The 21,974-nt window shown below is 45.8% G+C and overlaps 9 protein-coding genes across 9 annotated transcripts; 6 read left to right on the forward strand and 3 right to left on the reverse strand.

Annotated features, from left to right (window-relative positions):
* Window positions 1–34: 34 nt before the first annotated feature.
* Window positions 35–796, forward strand: N7471_009936 (uncharacterized protein; the record flags this gene model as incomplete). Its single annotated transcript, XM_057282655.1, has 1 exon — window positions 35–796. The coding sequence occupies one exon, from the start codon at window positions 35–37 to the stop codon at window positions 794–796; it is 762 nt and encodes a 253-aa protein (XP_057133538.1).
* A 649-nt stretch (window positions 797–1,445) lies between these two features.
* Window positions 1,446–2,096, reverse strand: N7471_009937 (uncharacterized protein; the record flags this gene model as incomplete). The annotated part of the gene is given in 2 exon segments (XM_057282656.1): window positions 1,446–1,691; window positions 1,710–2,096. Coding segments are annotated over 2 exon segments (633 nt in total), but the record flags the coding sequence as incomplete, so codon positions are not given.
* A 700-nt stretch (window positions 2,097–2,796) lies between these two features.
* On the forward strand, window positions 2,797–5,405 carry N7471_009938 (FAD-dependent oxidoreductase; the record flags this gene model as incomplete). Its single annotated transcript, XM_057282657.1, has 3 exons — window positions 2,797–3,415; window positions 3,484–4,582; window positions 4,649–5,405. 3 exons carry the CDS (start codon window positions 2,797–2,799, stop codon window positions 5,403–5,405), a joined length of 2,475 nt encoding a protein of 824 aa, XP_057133540.1.
* A 4,402-nt stretch (window positions 5,406–9,807) lies between these two features.
* N7471_009939 (uncharacterized protein) lies at window positions 9,808–10,401 on the forward strand (the record flags this gene model as incomplete). The annotated part of the gene is made up of 1 exon (XM_057282658.1): window positions 9,808–10,401. The coding sequence occupies one exon, from the start codon at window positions 9,808–9,810 to the stop codon at window positions 10,399–10,401; it is 594 nt and encodes a 197-aa protein (XP_057133541.1).
* Window positions 10,402–11,934: 1,533 nt separating this feature from the next.
* Window positions 11,935–13,349, forward strand: N7471_009940 (putative MFS monocarboxylate transporter; the record flags this gene model as incomplete). Its single annotated transcript, XM_057282659.1, has 3 exons — window positions 11,935–12,101; window positions 12,156–12,393; window positions 12,441–13,349. 3 exons carry the CDS (start codon window positions 11,935–11,937, stop codon window positions 13,347–13,349), a joined length of 1,314 nt encoding a protein of 437 aa, XP_057133542.1.
* Window positions 13,350–14,150: 801 nt separating this feature from the next.
* Window positions 14,151–14,606, forward strand: N7471_009941 (uncharacterized protein; the record flags this gene model as incomplete). Its single annotated transcript, XM_057282660.1, has 2 exons — window positions 14,151–14,303; window positions 14,373–14,606. 2 exons carry the CDS (start codon window positions 14,151–14,153, stop codon window positions 14,604–14,606), a joined length of 387 nt encoding a protein of 128 aa, XP_057133543.1.
* A 266-nt stretch (window positions 14,607–14,872) lies between these two features.
* N7471_009942 (FAD-dependent oxidoreductase) lies at window positions 14,873–16,208 on the reverse strand (the record flags this gene model as incomplete). The annotated part of the gene is made up of 5 exons (XM_057282661.1): window positions 14,873–15,182; window positions 15,252–15,655; window positions 15,725–15,923; window positions 15,994–16,113; window positions 16,180–16,208. 5 exons carry the CDS (start codon window positions 16,206–16,208, stop codon window positions 14,873–14,875), a joined length of 1,062 nt encoding a protein of 353 aa, XP_057133544.1.
* Window positions 16,209–17,000: 792 nt separating this feature from the next.
* Window positions 17,001–19,046, reverse strand: N7471_009943 (Major facilitator superfamily domain general substrate transporter; the record flags this gene model as incomplete). Its single annotated transcript, XM_057282662.1, has 7 exons — window positions 17,001–17,280; window positions 17,338–17,584; window positions 17,641–17,797; window positions 17,849–18,098; window positions 18,148–18,717; window positions 18,781–18,836; window positions 18,900–19,046. 7 exons carry the CDS (start codon window positions 19,044–19,046, stop codon window positions 17,001–17,003), a joined length of 1,707 nt encoding a protein of 568 aa, XP_057133545.1.
* A 424-nt stretch (window positions 19,047–19,470) lies between these two features.
* Window positions 19,471–20,817, forward strand: N7471_009944 (alpha/beta hydrolase; the record flags this gene model as incomplete). Its single annotated transcript, XM_057282663.1, has 5 exons — window positions 19,471–19,675; window positions 19,742–19,867; window positions 19,938–20,092; window positions 20,152–20,446; window positions 20,513–20,817. The coding sequence occupies 5 exons, from the start codon at window positions 19,471–19,473 to the stop codon at window positions 20,815–20,817; spliced, it is 1,086 nt and encodes a 361-aa protein (XP_057133546.1).
* Window positions 20,818–21,974: the final 1,157 nt, after the last annotated feature.

The raw sequence follows: 21,974 nt of genomic DNA on the forward strand, positions 1-21,974 counted from the left end.
ATTTTTCATCCCTTCAAACACAAACATTCCCACGATGGCCACCGTCACTAAGCCCTTGATTCTGATCACTGGTGCAAACCAGGGCCTGGGATTCGCGACAGCACAACACCTCGCTAGCACTGGCCAATTTAATCTTCTTGTTGCCGCCCGCTCCCAGGAAAAAGCCGAAGGCGCAGTCAAGCAACTGCAAGATTCTAGCACTGATGGCTCTTTGACGCCTATTGTTATCGATCTTGACCAAGACGAATCCATCACTGCCGCAGCCAAGTTCATTAAAGAGCGTTTCAGATCGCTGGATATTCTCATCAACAACGCCGGCATCAACAGATCGTCTGACCCAAACGCTACTCTACGCGAGAGCTACCGAGCTGTGTTTGAAACAAATGTATTCGGCGTGGCAGTGATGACAGCAACTTTCCTACCACTCCTACGCGCCTCGAAGTACCATGACCGACGTATTGTCAACGTGACGAGCGGCCTTGGTCAAATTGGCATCGCGTACTCGCCAACTTCAGAGTACAATGCTAAGATGTGGGAGCTGCCCGTCTACCGCAGCAGCAAGTCTGCGATCAATATGATTAGTGCTGTTGATGCTGTGAGTCTCGAGAAGGAGAACATTCTCGCTGTTCTAGCTGCCCCAGGCTTCTGTCGCACCAACTTCGGAGGTGGCCAGGGCGTCAAATCAGCAGAGGAGGGGGCTCGGCCTATTGTGCGGGCTGCTACAGAGGGTTCGCCAAAAGAACTATTTGGAAAGCTTGTGGACGACGAGAACACGCTGGTCGAGTTCGGCTGGTAGATTACATTGTTATGGGGATTGTGAGCGAGGAGACTAGCAATAGATTTATGAGATCTTAACAGGAATTTGTTGAGATGGGTGTGTGTGGTCGCCTGGCTGCTCAGGTCGTATACAAGCGCCGCTCGTTTACACGCAGACCTCAAGATAGTTCTTGAATTTTGTCTCTTACAGAATACAAACCCCTTCACTCTCTCTGGTATTTCGTCTCTGTGTGATTCTTCGAGCAAATGACACCTCTCATTCAATTAAACCAGTACCTCCCAGTGAGAACTCGCCACATCCGTTGCTACCCTTTCCGCGAGATGAGCAGTTTATATTCGTAGGTGATGGATCATGGAAACGGCCGTGGAGATTCAAACTATGTGTAAAATTCTGTTGATATAATTAAAATCTTCGGGGATAAAGTGAAAGTGGTGAAGTAGTACACACACACACAATTCGTTAACGCCCGGCGGCTAAGCCGAAAGAGGGGGGGGGGTCGCGAGCCTAAGAAGTTCGACCCCCAGCTCGTTGCGGGTCGGGTTTCGAGCCCGGACCTTTTGGGCTTTGCGGAAGTCTATTCCCTATTACTCTGTGTAGTTCGCCCGGTCACCCATGCGGTAAAATCATCCACGAAAGCGATCGCTCCTCCCTAGCTGTTGATCTGTCGTTATACGAGGTCTGCGTTGAAAAAGAGGAATAATATCGGAGATAGGGGAGAGCCCTGAGGTAACCCAGCCTGTGGAAGGCTTTGGATTTCAGACACTTGCCCATTGATTTGGATGATCGCCGTTCGTTCCGAACAGAATGCCTCAACCCACCGGAGCAGATCCTCCGGTCGAAGGATCTCATAGTGTCTGTTCTGAGGGCATACGTCGGAGTGGGCTTGCGGTGTCAGGGGTCTATCTGTCAGGGTCTATAGCTCATGTCGAACTTCGGCGAGGGCGGCACTAAATTCTTCCTTGTGCAATTCATCTCGCCGTCTGATCTCTCTCCTGAGTTTGACGAGCTCTTTCACAAGTTTGGCGGCGCTCAGGTCCTCGTTCTCTGTCGAGCAGTCGTCCGAAGTTACCGTGTCACGTTGGGCTCTTGGTTCAGTTTGGGGTTTCTTCCTCGGTTGGGAGCTCGTTTTTCTCTGCTCGCTATCGATCTCTTGCTCCCGGGCATAATTATTTGGTGGTTTGGTGGTGCGTTTCGGTCTCGACAATCGTGGTGGTGAATCTTCGGTGTTTGTCGTGGTCGGGCGGTTCAGGGCTTCGCATCGCGGCCCGTCCCGACATTGTTTGCAAATCTCTACTGGTACCCCCCCCCCAAGCGTACAGTCTTGAAGTATTACAGTACTTCCCGAAACTCACCTAAGAATACAGTCCGGACAGTGATTGGAGTTATTGTGCTCGTACAGCCGCCGAACCCATGTACCGTTCGTTGAGGTTAGTGTTTAGCCTTCTGACCAGTACAGTCACTAGCGAAATCTGCTTACTCCCTAAAGACTGTATTTCTTCTCTCGGGCCCCACTGCCAAGGTCTTAGCGCAGGTCATTCATTGATCGGGCCATACCAAGTTGAGGGCCATTGTAATTGTACCATGTATGGTCCGAGGAAGGAAAAACAATGGAATGGTTCGGGAGGAAGCAGATTTCGCTAATGACTGTAACGTGGGACTCGATGATCTATCTGGGCGTCGCCCTTTCATGGGATTTTCCCATTCGCGGTTCGAACAAATTGCTCTGAGATCCTTAAAAATTCAGAGCTATTCAAAATCATGCGTTCCACAAAGTTATTCGGAAGGCAATCGTTAGGGTCAATTGCCGAGTGCCCGATAGGCCTTCATGTAGTAATCACCGGGTTCCCGAATTGAGAGGAGGAGAATCTCGTGACAGTTCAAAATTATTATGCTCTTACCTTGATACTAGTCCTAGATAGAGTATCGGTCTGGCAAGCCTGCCCTGTAAAAGTCTTCCAACCCTTGAACAGCAAGTTCGGCCCTCCTTCCCAATACCTTGCCCTCCGCACATATTCTCCATGTCGCACTCTCCACCCCCTTTTGCTGATGGAATTCGCCCCCTCAAAGTCATCATTGTAGGAGGTGGGATTGCTGGTTTATCTTTGGCAAATGCCTTTGAAAAGGCCCCTGTCCCGATCGAATACGTGATTCTGGAAGCTAGAGGCGCCATTGCACCACAAGTCGGAGCTGGTATTGCTCTTGCCCCAAGCGGGTGTCGAATTCTCGACCAATTGGGTGTATATGACGATCTGGAACAGCTAGTTCATCCAGTGCAAAGCAGCGGGGTGTGTGATGGACAGGGAAAATCATTACTACCCGAGCGGAGTGACACCGCATTGCTCGTCACTGCCCGCATGTCATATCCGTTGGGTTGGGTTGAGCGCCGAAGTGTCTTGCAAGCGCTGTTCAAGCACATCTGTCGCAAGGAATGCGTGTTGACAAGCAAGAGGATGTATCGGATCGAACACTCCCGTGATCAAGAGAAGCCTATCAAGGTCATCTGCACTGATGGCTCTTTCTATGAAGGCGATCTGGTCGTGGGAGCTGATGGAGTTCACAGCAAAACGCGCTCGGAGATGTGGAGGGCCGTTGAGCGAAAAATCTGTGGTGATTTTGATGTGCAGCAGGAACGTCGTGGTAAGTGGCCCTGAATTGTCGAGATTATCAACCATCAATTCGTACGGATGTTCTAACAGGGATAACAGCCATGACGGCTGAATATCAGTGCATGTTTGGTATCTCTACCCCCATTCCGGGGTTGGACCCTGGTATGACCGACGACACATTTGCAAGAGATGTGTCTATGGTAGTGGCTAGTGGCAAAGACGGCAAGATCTTTTGGTTTCTGTTCAAACGTATGCCACAAGTATACCAAAGCCATGAGATTCCGCGATTCGATAGCGCGGACGCGTTAAGATTTGCAGAGCAATATTTTGATTTCCCTGTCCGACCCGGTACGAGCAACATTAATTTATCTGATCTGTGGGAGCGGCGCGAGACGGCAACACTAGTCCCTCTCGAGGAGGCGGATTTCGCGCATTGGACAGCCGGTCGCATTGTTTGTTTGGGCGACAGTGTTCACAAAATGACACCCCATACTGGGACCGGAGGCATGCTTGCTCTCGAGCATGCAGCAGTGTTGGCCAACATAACATGGCGGTTGGTGGCCCAGGGAAACAAATCATCGCTCACAACATCTCAAATTGAAATAGCCCTGAGTCAATACGATGAAGAAAGAGGACACCGTCGCACCTCCGCGAAAATAAAGTCTACCGGGGCGGTTGCTCGCATGCAGACCTTACAGAGTCTTGTGGATCGGCTTGCTGTTCGTTTCCTTTTACCTTACGCTGGTGATATTCGCGCCGATCAATTTTGCGATGATGCCATTGGCGCGAAGCATATTGAATACATGCCAGTTCCAGCGCGCTCTATGACGGGATTAATGCCTTTTAATCCCACTCGTGGTATCGGTATGCATGGAAGCGTATGGCCACGCGCCTTGTGGGCCATGCCACTGCTTGTAATGGCAGCTGCTGGGTTGTTGGCTATGTTCTCTGTGGCGCCGTTTGAAGATGCCTACGACTTCCTTGCTCGTCGTAGCTACCACGAAGTGGAAATCCAAGACAAGTTCTACCACGTTGGTCTGCTCGATGATTTCTCGAGATCGGGAGTCTTGCGCTTCATAGTCAGTGAAGCGCACTTCTTTTATCAGCCTTTGTCCTTTTTTGCCGACTATGGTATTTGGTATGGTATCATGTTGATTGAGTCTGCAAGGAGAGCTAACCGACTCAACATCCTAAGTGTGTAAGTCTAAGGTAGAATGACAATTACTTTCCGAGGATGAGACCGTCTAACATACCATTTCACCAGTGCCCTTCTCTGGGGGATGCTCAATATGTGGGGAATCGCCATTTTCGTTCCCATTTACTACTTTGCTTACTACATCCTCACGCCTATTTCCACCTTTGACGCATCCGACAGACGTCTAACAAATCTTTCGTATACAAAAACCATCCTGCCAGTGCTTTTGGCTACCCACTATGCCACTTTTATCGACGCCTATTTTTCTCCTGTGCCCTCCCACCGTCAGGCTGCTGGCTTCTTGTGGGAGCTATTCCCTGTCTGGCTCTGTCTCGCACAGGCGGGCCTTGCTCGAAAATTCCTCCAACCGAGCACGCTGAAGCAAGATCGACTCAATAATGTCACACGCGATCTACCGACTATCCGAACGACCATTCTCGGGCTTTGTGCCGTTTCGACTGCAGTCTGGCAGTATACAGTCTGGCGCAGCGAGGGCTCGCTTGGAAGCATCTTCATACCCATCCTTGGTAGTGTGCAGGGCCATACTTTTGAACAGCGCTTTGCCGAGTTCTTGAAATGGGACCAAGTATTCTTCGCTATTCCGAATTTGTTTTGGATTGGACTGTTGTTTGCTGATCTTCGTGCCGCTGGCTTGATTCATGCTGGTTGGCTCAAAATAATATTCTCAGCTCTGGGTCTGACGATTACCGGTGGGAATGGGACGATGCTAGGATTGATGTGGCTGTATAGGGAAGAGGTTCTGGCTACGAGGAGAGATCGAACCGCTGTTGTCCAACAACCTGACCAACTGGTGAATAAAGTGTAGAGGCTGGAAAGCGAAATATTAGGAGAAATGGCAAGACAGAATATTCTAAAGATGAAGGTCAGGCTGAATGGAACATTAGATATGCAGTGTAGCAGTGGTCTCTATCCCAGGGGGAGGGGGGAGTCACTGTGACTCGGATTAGGGCTTTGCATTTTTATATGGGAGAAAAAAAGTGGGCCCACGGCCACTCGCTTTAATTTTCAGACTACCACTCGTTTTTGTAGTTGGCGTCGGATCATGCTCAGATTATTAGGAGTTATATTCCTAGTAGTGAATTTTATATACTTCCAATTAATAATTAATTCGACTAGTATTAGTGGAGTCTAGGAGGTTATAGGGGTTAGATGGTAGGAAAGAAAAACTAAAGATGAAAGGTAAGAAAGTAAAGAGATAAAAAATTTGTATTTAGTTAATTGAAGTATATTCAATATAAAGAAGATATTAACCGTGTTGTAAAAAAGATTATTATCTCGGTGCTTATAGTCTTATTTATCTCTTTTGAAAATAGATCTAGATAGATCTAATTAAATGTGTTATCGTCATAATGATAGATTTAAAATGCATTGTATAGTTATATTATTAAATCATATGTAATGTTGCATTTTAATAAATTCATATATGGTTTATATAATCATTATTTGTAATGTTGCATTTTAATAAATGCATTGTATGGTTATATTGTAATGTTGCATAATGCATTGTATGTTCATATTATATTTTACATTGTATGGTTATATTATTAAATCATTATTTGTAATGTTGCATTTTTAAACTAAAATGCATTGTATAGTTTAAATCACTTACATGTTATATTAATAGGATTATAATACTAGAAGTATTAACTTTTAAATATGATAATTCTATATCTCGTTACTCGAACCCGTACTAAATAACGCTAAACTCGCGATAAATGTGGAAATAGAAGAGGAAACCGAAAATAAATATAAGGTTGAGGAAATTCTAGAAATGAAACGAATGAGCGGAAAGCCTCACTACTTAGTGAGATAGAAGGGGTACGATATGTTACGGACCTACCCGTCACCAATCAGTGGTGACCCGCTAGGAACACCGATAGGCCACCGAGAGCCAACCAACCAATAAGTCATGTGACACACCACGGAAATATATTGTCTTTCCGTTATACCCTCATGATATAGAATAACACACGGTGTTAGTGAACCTAAGATAAGTTATATCGTAAGGAACCACGGATCCTACGATACGGGCTACCGCACGATAGTAACTATTATAGGATCCTTAGGGACCTAGTGGGTGAGACACGTGACTAAGGTATATCGTAGGATAAGACTAGTCGTAGGATAGTCGTAGGATATGCTTAACTAAGTATGATCCCGGTATTTTATAGGAAAGGGTTGATTATAGGATACGCCTAACTAAGCGTGACTCCTATATCGACCCTAGGAGTATACGTAGAAGTATATAGCGACTCCTAGATATACTCTAGGAGTATATCTAGGAGTCGCTATAAAAGGAGTATATCTAGGAGTCGCTATAAAGGATATATATAAGGACACTCCCTTATATACTTAGTTTAGTTCTTCGTCTTTAATTATATATTATTACTTATATATACCTTTAGAACTTTAGTGACTCTTTATTTAATTATAACTTAATAATACCTACGAGTAGACTAATACCTCGGTATAGATCTCCTTAGCGCTCTACCTAGTATCGTTCCTTAATACCTTAAAAGGACCTATCCTATAGTAAGGCCTATTAGGCAATAGTACGGTTAAGAGAATAGATCGTTAATATTAGAAACCTAAGAAGTATAAGGTAAGTATAACCAAACCCTTCTAACCTAACTATGACCAGTTAGCAGTGCGTAACACTTAGGCCTTTTGGACGGGCCCCCTAAGAGTCAAAAGGCCTAAGGCCCACCGTGGATGGGCCTTAGGCCCCTCCTAGGGGCCCATAGACGGCCGATGTCGCAGTCTAGAGGGGAGGGTATTAAAAGCCCTACTATTCTAGATATTCTATCCCCTATAGATAAAGACCTCGAACTAGGAATCTAGGTAAAAAACCTTCGATCGACTAAGTGGCATTCCTTTTAGAAGACTAGAAAGCCTAAAAATAGCAGAATTCTTCGCGTATTTAAACTATAATAGAAGCTCTAAGCTTATAGCAAATTTAATAAGATAAGTATTAAAACCGGTATTTTGCTGGACAGATCATGCTTGAGCCTATAGAGAAATGGGAGCTTGTCTATGGGTGCCTTTTTCGAGTAGGTTTGGAAGGACTGCCGCAAGTTCTTCGGGCAATCGAGGAAGCACTGAAGCACTGCGTGAAGCCCAGCAGTTTGATTTGACTTGATGAATGTCTTGACGAGGTGGCAGGCGACTGAGTAGTTAACTTTGCCAATGTGACCACAGCTAGGACTAGGCCAAGGTCGTCAGAAGGTGCCTGGCTCGCGGCAAGCTTGTTCCACAGGTCTGAGTACCGTTGGGCCGGGGGCCATCGTCAATGATAAGAGCCAAGTGGACCAAGTTCTTCTCCACAGGAATTGGAAGGGTTTATCAAGATGGGGAGAGATTCATACGGTGTAATGCCCGAAGGGCCGCTGTCCGTAAATCCTCTATCTTAAGATGCACCATTGTATTTGGAGATTGGGTGCGTGCTGGGTTTGGTTGGTGGGCGGTGGATGGTAGGTTGGAGTTGGAGGATGTCAGTGGATAGTGACAGCGGGGAGATCGGAGTGCTTTATAGAGCAAGGGTGCGAAACAACAGTTGAGGTAATGTGGACTGTGGGTGCATGTTTGTTAGCAAAAGTCAAATTCCGATGATGATTAGATATGGTAATCAACATATAGCTGTGCCCTTTAGTGGTATTCGCGAGATGGTAGAAGCTAGTAGAATGGTTGAATCATATGAAAGTTCCTAGGTAGTGAGAGACGATGAGATTAGTCAAGTTCCAAGCCATTCTCAACGAATAAAGAAAATGTGAAGTGAATGTGAAGTGAATGTGAAGTGAATGTGAAGGCGCATCCAGTAAAACAGTAAAAGTTATGCCTCTAGATTCCTAAATACTTCCGGGATCTTTTTCTATTCGTAGGACCCAGGTTTAGTTCTCACTACATACTCATAATTGACCACCCAGGTAGCACCTAGGCATGGTCCTCCTTTTCGCGATACACCTTTGGCAAAAGCCAGCTTCTCGGCTTTTCTCGTTCATTTGCCCTGGTAAGCCAGATAAGATGAGATGGTCCACGGATGTGAGATCTGACAGCATATATGGAGCCTTCTAAAGGGCCGGGTTTCGGATCTACGAACACCCTTTAGATGTGCACTCCATCAACCAGGATCTTCTAAGATATAATTCCTGCGTGATAGCGGTGTAAGATATACCATTGGTAAATCTCCACATAGACTATCGACAACCACTAATAATTATCAACACGAAGCAGGGAGTCACCACTTCCCAAGCATTGTATATGATGTGTCCACGGGTACTAGGCTTAGGTGGGTAATAAATGTTGTGTTACTATACGAGCACAGAAGGCACAAACATTGCTTTATTTAAAAGAAATTCAAGATGCTGGCTAACTTCTATCTAGGCTATAGCTTGCTCTTTTCTTCTCTTTTCTTTTCTTTTCTTTTTTGCCGTGAGAAAGGGTGTCTGGGTGCAGTGCTAGGTCCCTGTGAATACGAGAGCCGCTGTCGATGGTTCTTCACTTAAAAGGTTAAGTCCCTACTAGCGCCAGGCCCAAACATATACTTCAGGCCAATCACACCTATTTATAAAATTTAGCAATATAGCTAACCAATCATGCAGCCCGGGGAAAATTCTGTTATTAGTGGAAATTAGGGCCCCTAGGCTGTTTTCCCGCTAAGTTCGTGTTAGAGTGAATAGTGGGCCAGAGGTCGTATTATGTGACTTAGCTTGGTCGATCCCTAATGATCATGGCATTGCTCTGTTAGATATGCCAATTCTAAATATTACCTTTGATGTCATTGAATTCATTGAAAACGGTTGTAAATCCATCCAAATCATGAAAGTTGATTGAAATTGGGTTAAGATTTTGCTACGCGATCTTTACAAGGGAAGGAGATTTGACCAAGATCATGCTTTTAGACATTGAAAACTGGGTCAGGTTGTTTATCTGAATACGAGATGGACAGCCAAAATAGGGGGATCTGCTGCTTGCTAGCCTCAAGCTCCATCTGATGTCAACGGTAATAGGCTCACATTCTTCTGCGCCCTATTTCTAAATTTTACGTATTTATCACAACCTAGTCACGATGAGGCTGACTGAGTCCATGCGCAAAGGCCTTAAAAACTAACAGGCCCTACTTCGTCTACCGTACTCTAGTCCTTCCTTTATTTTCCTTCCTTTTGTTCATCAGAAAAATTCCTCACGCGAACAAACCCTCGTCCTCAATCATGCAGTCAGTCTCAGGAGCCCCGCGGCCGTCACGGGTCACCAAGTGGTGGCCCATCGGTTTCTTCATTGGCGCCATTGTCTGCTTCATCATCGGCGGTGCTCTCGTGGGCTCATGGACCTCCAACTCATATGACAACTGCTCTTATGGCAGCTCATACTACAGCTACTATTCCGACTACTCTTGTGGTACTTCCAATATGGGCCAGTTCTATGCCGCTGTTGCTATGTTTGTGATCGGCGGCGTGCTCAAGCTCATTGCTTGGATCCTGCTCATCATCTTCTGCGTCAAGCGCAGCCGCCACAGCCACCATACCGTCACATACGTGAACTCTCCTCCTGTCCAGCAACAACAGCCCTTCCAGCAGCCCTACGCCGCGCCTCAACCGACGTACGCTCCAGCGCATCAGTCTGCCCAGTTCCCTCATTCCCCTGTCTCACCTAATGCTGGTTACCCTGAGATGGTGAATTCATCTATCTCTGGTACGCCTCCCCTGAATGAGGCCAATGCAACGGCAACTGCTTCCAAGTACTGTACCCAGTGCGGAACCGCTGTCTCTAGCCGGTTCTGTCCTCAATGTGGTACTCAGAACTGAAGTCTCATTGAATCACCTTGATAATATACTTCGACTGTTCTAATCGTGATGCATGTTGACGCATGAGAGCTCGTTGATCAAAATGGCAGATGGTGTATGAGATGTCACATTGGAGATTTGTTTGGACAATGCTGGCTTTTTTCATTTTTTTTATTTTTGCGATACACCGGGATAAAATACACAGACTTGTCTGTTATCCTCACCCACATCTCTATTTTGTCCTTGCTTCTTTTCCCTGGTTGTATATTTTGAGTTTACTACGATATTGACTGTTATGCCTGCCAATACAATATACACTAAAATTTAATAATCAACCCAAATCAAAGGCTCCAATTAATGTTGATATAGTTATTTCTCTCTCCTCCATAACTCTATTCCCGACATGCCACTTGAGCACACGCTAAGAGTTGACTAAGGACGATCTGAGTGCTCACTGAGCATAACTTGAGCATTATTTGAACATTACTACGTAAGCTTGCATGCCTTGGCATTCACCTAATATCATCTGACTACCTACCAAGTACGATTAAGCGGTTGCAAAGTAATCGGCCTGTGCTGTGAAATGGATGCCCAGTTGAGTGCCCTCATAAAACGGCGGCACCCCAATCGGAAAAATCGCGACAGCAGCCTAAATCCAATACATACGCCCACACATGTATTGAATGTCTCTGCGGATCCAGGCGGTAATGATGGTCACGGACTAGGTATATGGGCCATCATCAACGAAATTCTTTGGGGATCAGCCCATAGTTAACGTATCTGAGAAATAGCATTGTTGTGTGGAATCATTCGGCAAATGCCATGTAAAATCGGTGATGGAATTCATAAGGTCAAAGGCGACAAAACGTTTCGATTGAACCATATGTGATTTCGATTGCTCATATAGAACGAAGGTCGTTAATATGTAAGGGCTTTTTCCCCGATGTGGATGTGATTGGTCAAGTCTCGCGTCAACCGGCACTAAATAGGAACATGCAGCTAAGAAATTCCCCGAGAACAAAACGGTTATACTGGATAAATATTTGCATTATCATCGAAACGTGATTGACGTAGAACTGTCAAGGTAGGGAGAGGGTGGGAAATAATAGCGGACAATCAACCAAGAACACTTACTACAAGCCATATAATATAGCTTTATAGGAACAAAGAGGCAAATAAATAAACAAACATCTAACAAAATAAATGCACAAAATTAGATCCTCAAACGAGCCTGAGAGAAGAATGACGCGATATATATTCCGGAAGCGGAAGTGCCCGTGTTCAACATGTGCAAGTAGATATAGTGAAGACCATTCAAGCTCGAAATTCGGAAATTCGGAGGTCTCCGTTCGAGTAGCTGCATAGACATAAATCACCCATATTAACCAACCAAATCGGTAGAGCTCGGTTACGTAGTGCCGGTCGAACCGAAGGACTTGACTAATGGAAACCCCAGTTTTCCCCACACTGGAGTGTTGGGGTGAAAAAGGGTTCTCTTCCTTATAACTGTTATAACCGTTCTGCTTTGATACATAATGGCAAATGTATATCGAAATGGTTTCAACGGAGAAGAGACATGACGTCCAACCACATTTGCCACCATCGGGCAACTTGGCGCCCGATAATGAACGTCAACTCGAACAACCCAAAACAAGAGTAAACGGGGGCCTTGATGCATGGTTAAATGTCCTTGCGGGCTTCTGTGTTTTTGTGAACTCTTGGTTGGTTTATATTGTTGTCATACTATGCTTATATCAAACTAATATTTGTTCTAGGGGCCTGTTGACAACCTATGGCGCGTTTCAGGAGTATTACCAGACAGAACTTCTACCAAATGAGACACCATCCACAATCTCATGGGTGGGCAGTATTCAGGCCACTCTAATCCCAATGGTTGGTCTTGCTGCGGGACCATTAGTTGACGTCGGATACTTGCGCCCTCTAATTATCGCCGGAAGTTTCTTGACTGTATTCGGAATGATGATGACAAGTCTCGCCACTTCGTACTATCAGGTAAATCTGAAATCCAACATTGGAAGAAGACTTTCTTACGAGAACAGGTATTGCTCGCGCAAGGATTTTGCGTCGGAATGGGAGGCGGCATTTCCTATATCCCAGCCCTCGTCGTGATCTCCACGAGTTTCACCACAAAACGCCCAATCGCCATCGGCTGCGCATCAATCGGGTCTAGCGTGGGGGCCGTTATTTTCCCAGTCATGTTCCGCCAACTGCAGCCCAGGGTCGGGTTCCCTTGGGCAGTTCGCAGTATCGGCTTCATCAGCCTATTTCTTGCTGTTGTAGCATGTCTAATCTTGTGTCGACAACCAGGCCAAAGGGCCCATGCAAGAAGTCTTATCGATTGGAGGGCCTTCCGTGAGCCCTCGTTTATGATGTTCTCGCTCTCACTCACGTGTGTCATGCTCGCCTACTACGTGCCCATTTTCTATATCGCCTCCTATGCCCGCACAGTGGTGCATACAACGACTGATTTTAGCTTTTATATGGTTGCTATTGTCAATGGCACGTCGGTTATTGGTCGTGTCGTTCCATATCTGCTTGTCGCATACATCAAGCCCATCGGTATCCTCATATTCTCTGTGACGGCGTCGGCGATTGCTATGTTCACTTGGATTGCAGCTACCGATATGGCTGGGTTTATTGTCTGGGCATGCTACTGGGGAGCTCTCAGTGGTGTTTTGGTAACGGCGCCGACTTCCATTGTGGCACATCCGATTTTCTGTCCGGATTCGAGCTTTTTGGGGACTCGTTTGGGCATGATGTGGGGGATATCGTCTTTCGGAGCGCTTGCTGGAACTCCGATTGCAGGTGCTTTGGTAAATCTTGATACCGCAGAGTTCTTGCATGCTCAGGTCTTTGCGGGTTGTATGATGGTTGGCGCTGTTTTGTTGCAGGTTTGGCCAACTTTCAGGGTGGTTCGGTATGATCTGGAGCATCCCCGCAAGAAATGAGCAATCCACTCGAAACTCAATGACAATATTGGCTTTGTGAGTCGACATAGGTTAAATAAATAAGCTTTGAGTCCATAAGTAATAGATTCGCTAGTCACATATCATACACGGAAAAGTCGTTTTGTACATTTTACATCTAAGCCAAATGGATCAGATTATTGAATTACCTCGTTCTAAAAAGGCTCGTCCTTTGTACTCGCCATATCTCCGAAAGGTTGGTATCAAACATGAGGCACCTGGGCACCCCTGGTGTTCACATATAGTTCCAAAACTTAAAAAGTGGACCCCCGAAGAGCCTCTTTGGGTCTTGTTTTTTACCATTAGGTTTTATAACTAACTTTCTTTTAACATATTTAAATGCCTGCTAGAACACCCACATATATATAAGTGATGCATGTACCATCTACATCTAGAGAGGAAGTAAAAAGTAATTGAAGAGAATATCAATTGTGAACCAATCACAGAGAGTGTTATATACTCATCATGACTTCATGCGGGGTCGTGGCAAGAATTAAGGCAAGGCCAAAAAGCATATATAAATCCAAGTACGGAGTAAATAAATTCAACTTTAGCTCAGATACCCACTATCGATACAAATTCAATCACAAGAATTGCAACCACCTCCGAACGGGATTTCCTCAACACATATATCGTGAGTATACAAACCTCTTGATACCAACGCCGACTTATACCATCCACTTCTCTCATCAATTTATCCCTTCAAGAGCGTCTTCCCGCTCTCAGTATCGGTTGTTTTGCTAATAACCTCATATGCAGGGTCAAACTAACTGCAATATCAAAATGAGCAGCGATAGTAGCACCAACCCCCAAACGACAGCGGTCGCTGGCGGCACCAGTACCGAACCCACTCCCGCTAACGATGTCGGCGGTGGAGAAGGATGGGGCGACAGGCTGTGGTTAGGTGGCAAAAATGAGGGATTGGGTCACGCAGGGGTATGTGATTTGGTGTTTCTAGGACAGCTTCAGAGCATACGTTAACTTGTCCTAATTCTCATATCGCAGGCCACCAATCCTAGATCAACAATGGGCGACTTCCTCGCTTTGAACGATCAGAAGACGCGTGCGCAAAATAAGTACCTTGAGCGTGAGAGCTTGCTTCATGCCGAGGTTAAGCCTATGAATGTCGAAGGAGAGCCGACTTGCGCCACTGAAGATCATAGTTTTATGAGCCGTAAGGCCGGTGACCCGGATACTTATCCTGGGTGGAGTACACTTAAGAACTTTTTCGGCAGGTGAGTTTTCTATTTGTCCCTTGAAAGATTTATAGGATTATAGTTCTAACCAAATCCAATCTGTTGTAGAGGGTAAGCTGGATTATCCCTCTGGGTGAGATGAAGCTATGTACTTACTATACTGTCACTTCCAAATTTCTACGTTATCTATGAACAAAATCACTCTTCCGAAAGCATCTTAAAAATGTAAAAGCTAAATCGTAGTGTAGTACATAGGCAAGTTCTATTGATCTTATAAGGACCACTTTTATCAGCCCCAGGAGATTAGCCCTATAGAGATGATTTGATGGTTTGAAGTTTTTCAAGTTCACCCAACGCGCATCCAACCGCATCAACTGCCATTCCATACCCAGCCTGGAATCCCGTTCCTCCAGCGCCGTAGTTGTGAACAACGAGGCCGTTTCGCTCCGAATCATCGATCTTCACAACTTCACTGGCAACTCGGGCACCTCCCTCTCGTGATGGACGCAAGCCTACAAATGCTGCGAGAATCTCCGTTTCGGGCGACTCAAGCTCAGGTAGCATTGCCTTAGTCCGGGATAATATAGACTCGGTTTCATCTCCGAGTGTATCAGGTAAGCTATAACCGTTAGTCCTTGAAGCACTCTGTGTGAAAACAACGGAGAATATTTTGATCCATTTGGCTCACCCGACTCCCTTCTGCATATATCCACCGAGAATGACATTACCCTTGGAGTGTGGTCGAGGGATAATGTATGTCTCATAATCCTTCCCGTGTCTCATCACATTTTGGTTGACGTGTGTTGCCTTGGCAAGCAGAATTTGGCCTCGAGTGGGGTAGCACTTGGGGTCCTCGACTCCCTTCAGGGTACGAGCGGCATTACCGGTGCAGTTAAAAACCACCTTTGTGTCCTTGCTGAGGAATCCCGAGGTGATACCCGAGACCTTTTTGCGGATGACCCGCACTCCGTACTGCTCTCTGAGTCTTTGAAGAAGATAGCGAATGTGCATCGGGGCATTGAGGGTTACTGTGGTGAATTTGACACCACATGCAACACCTTCTGGTAGGTCCTGCTGAGGAATCTCTTTGTACTGTGGGTTTTCCATATCAGTAACCTGAATCGGAGCAGATAAATCACCGCTTCTTGGTAATCGACTCACATCCTTCAGATAGCTAGCCATGGAATCGAGCTTCGTGCGCGACGGCATTTCATCCCAGTACTCGGTAGAGGGGGTTTCCCGAACAAATGCCTTCATCCCATCTTGTGCGGCAAGTTTGAGGAGGTGCTTGTACCCGAGTTGATCCCATCGCAAGGCATTCTTATCGCTTGCAGAAAGAGCAGAGAAGTTCGCGCCAGCCCTAGATCGCGTTAGCATCATTGAAATCAGATAGTATATCTACAGGTGCCATCAAGAGCAAACCGGCTTACCAAGGCGAAGTATAGTTTATGGATGTATCACCAGGGAGGTGCTCGGCTATAATCGTTGTTTGACTGGCATAACCTTGCTCGGCAAGGACCAGGGCAACATTCAGTCCAATGATGCCGGCACTTCAACAGAGAAATGTTAGTTCATATCTGTGAGCTGCAGGGATCTTTTTTTTTTCGAGCACGCACCCAATAATTACCACAGATTCGCTTTTCATTGTTTACTAGATCAGTGTTCAAAAACTCAATCAAATGACTAGAACTCAATTTGTCTAGGTCTGGGGCCCCTTTTATTTACACAAAAAGCAACGAAAACTTCTTACTTATTAAGGGGCATCCACTTTGACTCATTTGATTTCACATTGCTTATCTTGTGTACAACTTTCAATCTAGACTTGGAAATTTAGATGGAATTAACGAGTAAACGAGCGCCTATCTTGGAGGCGATGGGTTAGGGACCGCTCCGATTGGCGGCATTCAACTGTGGGTCAAACGGCATAGCTTGTGATTGGTGCCCATGATTCCAGCTCCGGTTGAATTGGAAACGTTGTACGGACTATATCAGGGCTCGGTTGATAAAAGCACATGGCATTGGGGAAGGTGGATACCAAGAGTACACAGTATCTCGCAAATTTCTGGCTTGCGATAATTGCCACACTTGCGGTGTCCTGTTTAGGGCAATCTTTCGAGATATTGAAATAATTGAAACTAAAAAAAAAACATGTTGCTATCGCTGAGAATGCTAGGGTGTTGCACGTATTGTGTATAGATATTTGAGCCTGAAAGCATTTTCCGCAGCTATAAAACATGTCGTGAAGGGTCTACAGAAAGGAAGACGTAAAAGTGAATAGTGGACGCGACAATGAATGGAGATTTGTGGAAGCTGAGAGCTGGAGGAGATATCTATTCGAACAAACATCTACTTGGACATGTGATATAAGACAAACAGTGTAAAAATAATAGGTGGAAGTATATTGATTATATAGACTATTTAATTGAACAGACGACGTCTATACTTCGGTGTGTTTGGCATGATCAGCAACTTGTGTGACATGTTGTCTGTTTCCTTCCACTGGAACTCCTTCGACGAGTTCCGGGATAACTGGATCAAGGGAGTCACTCTTTCTGAAGCAAATGTAAAACAGACACCCCGCCACGAAACCCACAATTGCAAGAGATGCATACATCCAAAGAATATACGGATCTTGCGACACTGGGCTTAGGCCAATGCAGATCGCTGCCGCAATGCCGATCATGAGCCAGAAGAGTGCGGAGATAAAGGATCGCAGGCTGGAGTCGGTTGTGGTTAGTTTAAGATGGACGGTATCATGGGGCCGGTTGACTCACTTTTTCGGAGCATGTGTGAAGGCAAGTTCCAAGCCAGTAACGATAACAAATGCTTCGGAGAATGCGACAAAGATATACGCAGGGGCTTGAATCCACACGTGTATGCTCTTTTCTGGCGAGATATAAATGTAATGCTGCAGCACGCTGGAGTAGACCATGGAGATCGAGACAAGAAGGAAACCGGCGAAGATTCGACGGACTGGGCTGAAGTTGATCTTAAACTTGCGAAGAACTGGATAAACGCCCACTAGAGATAGATGGGTTAGCAGATGTACCTTTTGGTGCCATCATGTCAATACTCACAGTCAAGAAGTGGGATAAAGATACACAAGGCGATCGGGTCAAGGTTTTGCAGGAGATCGTTCGGCGTTCCGTGCAACGCCATTTGTCCAGCTTGTGAGATTAGATTGTTCCAAATCTGGACCCAACAAACAAAATAAAATGGGAAGAATATAAACATCTATTATGTGTAAGAATAACTCAGTGCAGAAGTATTGAATTTTTGACTTACTCTGCAGCTTCTAAAGCCTCGGCGGACGTCTGAGACGTACTGATCCGTGTAGCGCGGCGAAGACGCAAAGGGATACTTGCTTAAACGGCCTGATGCCTCTAAAGCTGATGGCTTTGCGTCTTCGAAATGCTTCTCCTGTCGGGCGATGTTCAAGACCTTGCATGCATCTATAATAGCAGACCCCTGGGGAGGAATCTTAACATATCGCTTCTGGCCGGACAAGAAGACGATAGCCGAGAGAACAATTGCACTGAAAGAAATCAGCAGGTAGATCATGTATGTGTCTCATCCCAACTCACATCAATGGAATCAAATATGCAAGCCAGAAAGAGTGCTTTGCCTCAACATTGACTGTAATCAAGGGGGAGAGAGCGCCAACATTGACAACCCAGTAGAACCACATGAAAAGTCGCTGCACGGTCAATTCAGGATCAATAACCACACGCTCGCCTGATTTGAGCGTCTTCAAAACCGGCTCTGCATTTTGGTATTGCTCGGCGCACATGGGGGTCACGTTGGCCTTGATTCCACCTGTTCCCAGGCCAATGATGACCATTGCGGCAACCAACCCTCCAAAGCCAGCATCACTCTTAAGGCCGGCTGGTGTTGCAGTGGCAACCAGGACGGTCAACCCGACCATGTAAATTCCCAGAGAGATTGTGATGGCTTTGAATTTGCCGACATATTGATCTAGTGGATTATTAGCAACAATCCTCCAAGATCCCGGGGAAGATGTATTACCTGCAACAATCGCGCCAATTATGGTGGAGGCATAAGCCCAAAATTTAAAGAAGTTTCCAAGAGCCGACGCGGTTGCTTGTCCTCTGCCTAGTGCGCCAGGGAGACCTGAACCAGGATCATAGGGATTACTAGATAAAGAAGTTAGACATCGCTCCTAACATAGCTACTCATTTTTGAAAGACCAAACTTACTTGATATAATTTTGCATAGGACCACTAAGGCCAAAATAAGTGAACCGTTCGCCAAGCTAATTTGTCGACGTTAGCGGACGAGCTAGGGAATCAAGACATGGGCGGTGGGGTTAACATACCTCAACAACAAGGATTAGTAGTGCGACACGTGGGAATTTGTCAGGAATACGGCGGAGTCCAGCATGGAGACCAGTAGGAGACTGGTCAACTTTATCCAGTTCCTCTTCTGAATGGTCTCTGCGGTTATCGGCTGAGAAAGAATCCATCTCGGCCGAACAAGATATAAATATATGAAGCAGTATGTAAACCAATGTGTGAGGGGAAAAAATACCTCTTCTCTACTTCGTGTGAAATCAGAGGAACGGGTTTTAATTTAACCAACTCGGTCAGTGGAAGGTTCAACATCGGGAACTAATCCGGGGTGCATGGTCCACATGGGACCCGCAGATAGGAAGACCCCCACCCCGACGCCTATCGCTTAGATCGGAGCCGATAATATGGCCGATGCCGCCAACCAGAGCCCTGCATTATGTCCGAGGCATATCAAAGGGTAGGTGACTAAATTTATCAACACTGTCGCATTTTTCTTTGATTAGTTTTAATCGTTCGCTTAAGATTGACCATTTACCATCTTCTTAACTTCAAACTTTCTCTTTATCGCAAAGCTAATCGTTGCTTTGACACATAACAATGGCCAGTACACAAACAGCAGTCGTGGTAGAAGAGAAGAAGGGGCGTTTGTCTATACCAGACAAGCTCTTGAATGGACTGGATCCCGAATGGGTAGAACTATGGGAGAAGCATGGCAGCTCCATGGTGAGAGCCGACGAGCTATCCCTTGAAGAATATCGCAAAAGTCCCTCCACGTACAGCTTCACCTACCCAACATCCCCTGGTATGTCAGATTTATGAGCTTCGGTCATTGAATTAGGGTCTTAAACAAGTACTGACTATGACCAAGGTCCGTCCGTTTTTCATGTTGAGGACATAGAGATCCCGGTCTCCCAACCAGCTGGAAAGATCATGATCAGGGTCTATACGCCGGAAGGTCCGGGGCCATTTCCTGTTCATTTGAACTTCCATGGAGGTACCCAATTTATTACAGCGCGCTTATGCTCCCCAACGTGGACTTTCTAACCCCTGTTCATTGACTCTAGGTGGTTGGGTACTTGGCAATCTCAACTCTGAAGCTGCTTGGTGCCGGCACATGTGCAACAAGGCCCAAATTAAAGTGATTGATGTCGACTACCGACTGGCTCCGGAGTTTCCCTACCCTACCAGCATCTACGATTCATGGGATGCTGTGAAATGGGTAAGTACAAGACCCAAGTCCGTTGAGGTTTGCTTCATTAACACAGAATATTTGAATAGACAATCGCCAATGCCTCTAGTATCAACGCTGATCCATCGAGTGTTTCTATCGGAGGTCTCTCGGCTGGAGGTCAAATGACTGCAGTAATAGCGCATTTCGCCCGCGACAAGGGCATTGACCTGAAACTTCAGTTGATCATAGTTCCGGCGACAGACATGCGGTACTGCCTAAGGACCCGCGAGTTGAATGAGACTACTTGCCCCTACGAAAGTGTCTTGCTTTACCATGATGCCCCTTGGGGACCACTAGGCAGAGAGCAATGGTTCCTGAAGTATTGGCTTGGCGATGATGATGGTCAGTCTTTCCTTTCTCTATTCCGCTCCTGCAATTCTCTTCGTGCATGTACTAATGTTTTTCTAGCTATCCAAGAAAGAATCTTGACGCAAGAGTGGATCTGCACACCTGTACTTGCTCCTTCATTCAAAAACCTTGCAAAGGCGCATATCATCACAGCAGAGTTTGATCTTGAGCGAGATGAAGGAGAGTATTATGGTCAGCTTATGGAAAGGGCTGGAACTGAGGTCACAATGAAGAGATACCCAGGCGTGCCACATGCATTCGGGCACTTCAATCACCCCGAAAGGGGACTCTCGCAGAGCTTTGTATATATTGAAGATACCAGTCGAATCCTTCGACAGGTGCACTTCGGCAAGAGTGAAGAGTAATGGGGAGTATGTACAAAAAGAAAAAGAAGAAACCAAAAAGTTATTTCGCTAAAGCTCTAGCCTCCCTTGAATGGGCCATGATGCCAGGATATATTGTTCAGCAGTAGACCTAACCTTTCTTTTTCTTGCGCTGCTTTTGCCTATATTCCATACCCACGTTTCCGAGTAAGCCCCAATTTTTGTCGTCCCTAATTTCTACACTCCATACATCACTATTTGTCCGAATTCAATAAAAGGGTTCACAAGGAATTTTATGACAAACTTTTTACTTCCCGAGGTCGACCCGGGAGATGCGGGGACAAGGTTATCGGCACGATAACCTAAAATTTTAATTCCTGTTAGTCACAGCTGCAGCCTGCCCAGGTGGGCTGTCTTGTACGTAATTCTGCGTCTCAAATGAACAATAAGACTTGGTTTGATGAGCGGGTCATTTAGCCCACAAGTCAAGGATAGGACGCCGGATTGTGGTCAACGCCTAACCAGTTGGTCATAACACCCACAAACTGCAAAACTTCAAAACTCGCTCAGTCCTTGGGCGTGGGACCAACGGGCGCTCCATTATCAACATGGCCCTACAAGATTTCATATGTCAAAGTATCATGAATCCATTCCTGTAGTTGTACTGAGGGACCGGGTGGTTATAATATTGGTCGCTGGAGGCATAGGGTTTAGGCCTGCAGTTTCTTAACCGAGGTATTGGCTATCAGAAAATGGGCTGTGAGAACTGGAACTGTTAAACATGTACTTCCGGGGCAAAGGCACAAAGGCCTGAGCTTCGGAAGTGGGTCCTTGTTGAACTTTTCGCAGTCCTTATCAAATGCCTCGCGCACTTTCGCGAAGGCCCTTCGCTCCTTCTTTATCACCTGAATGTGTTGTTGAATGGCTTGCCCAGGCACTTTGTCCGAGACCTTTGCCTCTAGACTATCGTTGGGGGTTGGGAACGGGAATGGGCTGGTGGTTGTCCAAGTTACAGTGGGACCTCCGAAATATTGGACCAAAAGCGATATATGTAGGAAGAAGTGAGAGTAAAGTGAAAGTAAATCTCCGCTTCGGGATGCTAATATCGCACCATCTCCTCTTGGGACTAGTATGCCCTAGTTCAATTACAATCACATATATATAAAACCTCAAATGAATCTTTAGTAACAATAAATTAC

The sequence above is a fragment of the Penicillium samsonianum genome (assembly GCF_028829775.1).
Source record: "Penicillium samsonianum strain IBT 33392 chromosome Unknown utg000005l_segment0_segment0, whole genome shotgun sequence".
In the NCBI taxonomy this organism is placed as follows: Eukaryota; Fungi; Ascomycota; class Eurotiomycetes; order Eurotiales; family Aspergillaceae; genus Penicillium; species Penicillium samsonianum.